Source organism: Salvia hispanica, chromosome 3, assembly GCF_023119035.1.
Source record: "Salvia hispanica cultivar TCC Black 2014 chromosome 3, UniMelb_Shisp_WGS_1.0, whole genome shotgun sequence".
Classification (NCBI taxonomy): domain Eukaryota; kingdom Viridiplantae; phylum Streptophyta; class Magnoliopsida; order Lamiales; family Lamiaceae; genus Salvia; species Salvia hispanica.
The window spans coordinates 11,917,635-11,925,238 of NC_062967.1; the positions used below are offsets into that span (position 1 = coordinate 11,917,635).

Genomic DNA, 7,604 nt, shown 5'->3' on the forward strand with positions numbered 1-7,604 from the left:
CAGGTCCAAAAGTAAGGATTCAAAATCCAATAGTAACCATTAGTTTAACAAAAATTTCCTAATTTTAGTTAAGTGTTCAAATTATAAACATTAGTTTCGTGAAACTTACGAGTTATCTAGTCAAATATACCTTGAATTTTAGGATAATACTCCATAAATCTATTTAGATAAGAGATCATGAAATTAATTAAAATTCATAATTAAATAAAAAATGTTCAATCATGAGAACGGTTTCAAATAAATGTATATACTCTATTACTCCCTATTTAAATATTCAAGTTAACAGATCAAGTGCATTTATTACAACGTGAGTATTTTATTCTGTGTGAGGAGTTGGATACTTGAATCGAGGTTGATTACTTATGTTTTACTGTATTACTATAAAAAAGGAGTAATAATTATACGTAATTACAATTTAACTATACGCAAATTTTCTATTTCTGTAAAGATATTATATAGTAGAATAATAATTAATATATGTATACTCCATTGAATGAGGATGATAAGCAAGAGCATAAAAATCAATGATGTGAACATATAAATTATAAAGTTTCCATCCCTTCAAAGTCCAACATTTTCACTTGATCTGGTTCATATATACGTGAATTGATTATTCTGCAAATCTTGTTATCGTGAGAATATAAAAATATTTGCAATTAATTAATACAGAACGTAATTGTATTCGCAGTAAAAAATACATTTAGAAATAAAATTTTGTTCTCAAAATATGCAATGATCCATTGATCTTATAAATTAAAGAGGAGTGAGTAACCAATCTTCTCAAAATGTCAACGACTGCCGTGAAAGAGTGCGGCAGAATCTTGTGCACCACCTTCCTCAGCCTCGTGCCGCCGCTATGGCTTCTCCTCTTCACCCAGCTCTCCGCCGCCCGCCATCAAAAAACCGATCATCACGACCTCGTCTCTACTTTCCTGCATACCAACACGACCTCGCTCCTTGGCATCCTCATACTCGCCCTACAAAGCTTCATCGGCGGCGAGGAGCGCGCTTGGCTCATCACCATACGACGCCGTTTTGATGCCGCGTTGGTTTGGATTTTCTCGATGCAAGTCTGCCTAAGTTTGTGGATTTACGGATTTGTGGAAGTCGACGATGAGTCCCCAATCGGCGGCGGCGGAGTTTGGAGTGTGCTTATGGGTTTGGGATTGCATGAAGCGGTGGTTTTCTGGCGGCGGTATGTGGTGAGGCCGGCGGTATCCGGGCTCCGCGGGGAGGGATTTGGGTGGGGGGAGAATGTGTTGTTGGCGGCGGCGTTTGGATGTCTGTGGTGGCGGAGGTTAAGGGGGGAAGTGGAGGAGCAGCTGGTAGGGATGGGGAAAGATATGGAGGCGGTGGATGTTGTGGGGTGGTTGTTGTATTGCTCGATGGCGGCGGTGGGCGGAGTTAGGGTGGTCAAAGGTTTGTTGTGGGTGGTCAATGGGATTTTCCGACGCCATCCGCGGGTCAACGGAGAGGTCGATGATAGTTTAGATTTGACAATAAAGATTGAAACCGAAATGCGAAATGTAATTTAATTACAATGTACAATTTTCTTGTTTTACAACATTACATGTGACTCAAGTCAAAATTACCGTGGAATATACTCCCTCCATCCTTGGAAATTTATCCATTTTAATTTGTCCCTAAAAATTCTTTCACCTTTTATTTTTACTATTTTTAATAATGGACCTCATATTCCATTAACTCATTCATACTCACATTTTATTATAAAGCTAATATATAAAAATAGAACTCACATACCACTAACTTTTTAATTCAACTCATAGTACATTTTTTAAAACCCGTACTAGGTCAAACAGTGACAAATTATTAGGGAGAGAGGAAATATTAGTAACCAAATTGCTTCATCTCTCGAATTTATAAAAAAGTTAAGCTTAACCTTTGTCTGCGGAACATACTTCCACCATCACATAAAAATAGAGATTTTTATCATTTTGATCGGTGCATAAATATCACTCCAATCCTTTCTATTTTTGATAACTTCTTTCTGTCTAATTAATAAGATGAGTTATATTTTTTATTAACAATAATTCAATTATTTTTTTTCTTTCTATATCTTTTACGTTATCAACTATGCACTAAAATGTGTGTCATCCCAAATATCTCTTTTATGAGACGAGGGAGTATTGGTAAACATTCAATTGTATTGAAGAAGAAAAACAAAAACTGACTAATCAAAAGTATGAATTATTCCCTCCGTCCCAAGATAAGCAAATCATATTCCTTTTTAGAATGTCTCACTATAAGCGAGTCATTTTCTTTTTGGTAAAAAATCATCTTTTTTAATTTATTCTCCACCGGCTTTATCCTCTCTATATTTCTCTATTTTTTTCTCTTTACTTTCTCTATTTTTACTCTTTAAATATAAATTTCATAAAGCTCGTGTCCATAAGAAGTGCTTTGCTTATCTTGGAACGAAGGGATTACATTTTATTTTGGCACAAACATTAATAAATGTTTTTAATGAGGAGTAATATAGTATGACAGAGAAGAGATAATAATTAAAATAGAATAATTTTTTTTACAAAAGTTAATTTAGCTTGGTACTCTACACGTCACAAGTAAAGGGGTATATGGAGGCCAAAAATATCTCCATGTGTAAGCTAGACTATGTTCAAACTCTCAAGTGACATTTCTTTTGTGCAAATAATTTATGAAAATTATGTTAAATAAGTTATAAAAAGAAAATAAAGTAGAAAAAATGAATTATAACGGGACAACCCAAATGTAAAAAGTGATTATATTGTGTTCATATCTTCAACCATGAGTTAAGTGAAGAAAAATAAAATAGAAAAAAAAACTCAGTCATAATGTGACAATTATAAATATATAGTCCATATTGTTTAAATTTTATTAATTACCCATCCACTAATAATAGATTCAATTTACTTGGCTGGAAAGTGAATAAAAAAATATAACACTCCTATTTTTATATATTAGTTTTATCATAAAATATGAGTGAGATAAAATTACTGTGGAATGTGATAAGTATTGTCAAAAATCAGAATTAGTAAAAATCAAATAGAATATTTATTGGTAGAAGAATGAAAACGACAAAATAAGACAATTGTTGGTGGATAGGGAAAATATTCTATAATTAACTATCTGACATGAAAAAATTATAGAATAAACAAAATTATACTTACATGAATGTAACTATTAAAATTATTTAAAGTAGCTATTTTCTTATATTAATGGAAGCTCACGAGATCTCACGTAGCATCTCATGGTTTAGTTCAAGCATATTGTTATATATTATTATATTAATAGAACCTCACGAGTCTCACATAGCATCTCACGGTTCAGTTCAAGCACATTGTTATATATATGAAGAAGTCATACTAGTGTGTACATGATAGGAACACTAAACCCTACATCAGACCCTGCGACAAGTGAGCACTTCGAGCTTCATCAATCTTTTTATTCATTTCGACTCACAATTCAGTTCAAGCGCATTGCTCATATAAACCTATGAAGTAGTCATACTATGTGAACGTGATAGGAATATTAAACTATGAAGTAGTCGGTGTGTACATGAGAGGAATATTAAAACGGACCCTGCGACAAGTGAGCACTTCGAACTTCATCAATCTTTTTATTCATTTCGACTCACAATTCAGTTCAAGCGCATTGCTCATATATACATATGAAATAGTCATACTAGTGTGAACATGATAGGAATATTAAACTATGAAGTAGTCAGTGTGTACATGAGAGGAATATTAAAACCGACCCTGCGACAAGTGAGCACTCCGAGCTTCATCAATCTTTTTATTCATTTCGACTCACAATTCAGTTCAAGCGCATTGTTCATATATACCTATGAAGTAATCATACTAGTGTGTACACGATAGGAATATTAAACCCTATACAACGGATCCTGCGATCCGAGCTTCATCAATCTTTTTATTCATTTTGTTAGTATTTTTATTCATCCTTATTGTATATATTTTTAACTATAGTATTAAGTAATAACTATGAAATTTCTACTATTATTTAAATATTGAATATATAGAATAAAAAAAATCCAAAAGAATAATAAATCAATTATATCTATTAGTACCAAAGTGAAAAAATTTCGCGTTAACTTGCAAAATAATACTTCCTCCATCCTGGATAATTTTCAAAATAATACTCCTTTCGTCCTAGATAATTCGTCCCACTTTAACTGGATATAAATTTTAAGATATGTAATGAAAAGTGAATTAGAAAAAGTTACTGAAATGTGGGTCTTTTGAATTAAAAAAAGTTACTGAAATGTGGGTCTCTTTATAATAGAATATGAGTAGAAATGAGTTAGTGGAATATGGGATCCACTACCATGAAATGAAACAAATTACGTGAAACAGACCGAAACGAAAAAATGGGATAAATAATGCGGAACGGAGGAAAATGGGATAAATAATGCGGGACGGAGGGAGTAATACTGACATACTCACATATATATATATAGAGATATATTTTTCTCATATTCTAAAACTTTCTACTCTTTTCTTTTGTATAGTATGATTTTATATAAAATTGTTCTCATTTTCTAAAACTTCATACTCTTTTATAATATAATCTAGATATTTCACTCTTTGCATATATATTCTAGGTATCTTTTTTTTATATATATTCATTATATCTAAGTTTTTACTCATTTTTTCTACATCAAATTGAATTTAAATATTTTATTAGATAATACTCGTGTTTCTAGAGCATAAGAGAGTGGCATATCATCTCATCCACAAATATTCGACCATGTATACTACGTGGCTGATTAACAATTCAGGATATATGCACATCTTATTTCACAACTGCAAATAGTATATATCTAGTCTCAAGTCATAACTCATACGATACATACACAAAACACACCTAATTATCAGTAGTATCAAACAAAGACCCTCGCAGTCGACTCCGCGGTCTTGCACTCCACCTCCCTCAGCACGGTCTTCAGCCCTTTCCCACCCCCATTAGCCATGGGGTGTATCCCGTGAACCGGTCCCTTCATGCTCGCCCGGTTCTCACTCTCCTTTGCAAATGACACCTTGTACCGTTTCTCAACATCTAATCACCAAACAAAAGTAAAACACAGCAACTTAACTTTCATCATATCATATCCAATGGCATAGACATAAATTGTTCTCATTTTAATTCTCCTCTTACAATTATGTCATTCTTTTTCTTTTTCCATACTTAAAAGATTCATATTTTTACCCTGGGCGAGGTTGTCATAGAGTTGGCCATCGCGCGTGAGGGCCATCATGACTTGTGGTATGCCGAGGGGCAGATTGTCGCCCCGATCGACCTGCCAAAAGTGGATGACCTTGCCATAGGTCTTGGCCACCTTGTCCAGGTCCTGGCGCTGGACGGGGCCCGGGACACCCGGCATGAAGAGCACGCCGCTCTTCACCTCGTACTCGTGCGAGTGCCAGAACCTCTTCTCCTCGTCGGGAAGCGTCAGGAAGAGCTCCTCCGAGACCAAGTACTCCAGCCCGATGAGGCGCCCGTCCTCATTGGGCCGGTCGTAGATCAGGCACTGCCGGAACTCCTCGTTCTGGTGGGCGCAGAAGTGGTGCGCCTCCACCTGCCTCGTCATGTCGTCGCCGTAGAAATGGAACCTGAAATTGCAACAAAAACATGTGGAGTAGATGTATAATTTCATTAATGAATTAGGGCTTAATTACGCGCAGAGGTGCTGGTGGATTTTGTTGATGGGGCCGAAGCCTTGGATGGTGGCGGTGGTCTTCTCCAGCAGCGCCGTCGAGGTCTGAGTCGGCTCGCCGGGGATCTGTGGGTGAGTTGACACGTTCACTCCTTCCATTTTTTAATTTTTTTTTTTTAAATCGGAAATTGGTCTCAAATCTGAATAGAATTGTAGAGAGAGGCGTATGTTAGTTGTTAAGTAAGGTGGTGTGATGCATGAAGACTGCCGCGTGGCTCATACGTGGCACATCTGCATGGCACGTGGAATATGAGTAATCCGGAATTTTGGGCTTGGGTTGGGTGTCATTATATTGTGGGCCCATTGTACATTGGGCTGGCCCAACATAATTACTTTTTATACACTATTTTTCATTACCTTCCTCAACTCTCATATTGAGACATTTGGTTTGTCTTATCTCTAGAACTATGAAACTTGTTATTGGCACATTCTATAAATAATTGGTTTGTTTTATCTCTAGGATTATGAAACTTTAATTGCTATATTTATGAATTTAATTATTGTATTTAAACATAATTTCATTTGATTATTTTCAAGTGTGATGTGTGCACATGAGACTAACCCTTAACTTTTTCCTCAATTGAATATATATGTCATTGTTATTATCGCTGAGATTCTTTTTCTCAACCTTAGTACTTTTCGTTGTGAGGTTCTTCTTTTCAATTTAATATGCCAACGCGATTTTCATTGTTTACATTAAACTGCTTTCCGTTGAAATATGATTTTCGCACTTATGATGCCAGCGTACTTCTCGCTAGAATTTATTTTTATTTAATTCGATGACACCAACATATTTTTATTCAAATTTAAATATACACAAACTAAAGATATCTGCATTAATACGCCAACGCATTTCTTAATGGGATTTACTTTATTCAATCTGATAACGCCAGCATACTTTTTCGTTGAAATTTGAATACACCCAAACTAAAGATATGGGTCACAGTAATAAAAAAAATTTAACTATGTCTCTCTTATTTTCTTAAAAAAAGTGGTTAATCTTTAATTGATTCAACTACTACTCCATGTTTTATGAATTAGTTAAACTCTTCTTTAACAATTCGAATGTTAAATTCATGCCTTTTAAAAATAATGTTTCATTTATTATTTTAAAATTTGGGCGATTTAAAATCTTATTATTTTTTTAATTCTAAATAAGTGAATTTACACTAATTTATCTAGGTGGAAATAGCAGGGAGTTAGAAAAAAAATTCCACTCGCTTGAAAATGGAAAAAAAGTGAAACTTAAGATAATTATGCCTATTCAAATCATTTATTATTGGTTGCTTCATCGCTTTGTATACTTTCCTTTCTATATAATGGAGTTCACTCGCCACTTCATCTCTTAATATCTCACTCTCACTCTCACTCTCACTCTCGATCGCGCTCTGTGTTTCTCGATCTAAGAAAAAATCGTCGTCAAAGCAGAGTCATGGTCTTCATATCTAAATTCAAGGTTCTATTTCTCTCTTTTCATGTTTATTTTCATAAGTTGATGTCTTGCGTTTAATTTCGGTGAAATTTGATCTGAGAATTCGACCATCAAGTAGTTTTGTTGTGATCATAAGGTGGTAGTTAAGTGTTGAGTTCGTCCCCAAATTGAGCTTGCATGTCGTATGATTGAATCGTTGATTTCCTTTTGTTTTTATGGCTCATTTTTGTGGTATGATTGAGACTTGAATGGAAAACTAGCTAAGAAGGTGACGGATACTATAAGCGTCTTCAAATTTGATGAGAATTGAGATGCGGATTAGTGTTTGTTTTTTTATTTATTTTTTACTCTTACTTATTTACTGAGAGGGGTGATATCGGGGAAGAAAGTACGAGGTGAATTATCTTTTATTATTTCCTCTGTTTTTGAGTGTCAAGTGCA

General features: G+C 34.6%; 2 protein-coding genes across 2 annotated transcripts; one reads left to right on the top strand and one right to left on the bottom strand.

The window, feature by feature from the left end:
• The first annotated feature begins 785 nt into the window (after window positions 1–785).
• Window positions 786–1,535, top strand: LOC125209280. Its single transcript, XM_048108885.1, has one exon. The coding sequence runs from the start codon at window positions 786–788 to the stop codon at window positions 1,533–1,535; it is 750 nt and encodes a 249-aa protein (XP_047964842.1).
• Window positions 1,536–4,790: 3,255 nt separating this feature from the next.
• Window positions 4,791–5,882, bottom strand: LOC125211414 (oil body-associated protein 1A-like). The gene is made up of 3 exons (XM_048111187.1): window positions 5,694–5,882; window positions 5,224–5,627; window positions 4,791–5,073 (listed from the first exon to the last, which is right to left on the bottom strand). Exons 1-3 carry the CDS (start codon window positions 5,828–5,830, stop codon window positions 4,898–4,900), a joined length of 717 nt encoding a protein of 238 aa, XP_047967144.1. The 5' UTR covers window positions 5,831–5,882; the 3' UTR covers window positions 4,791–4,897.
• Window positions 5,883–7,604: the final 1,722 nt, after the last annotated feature.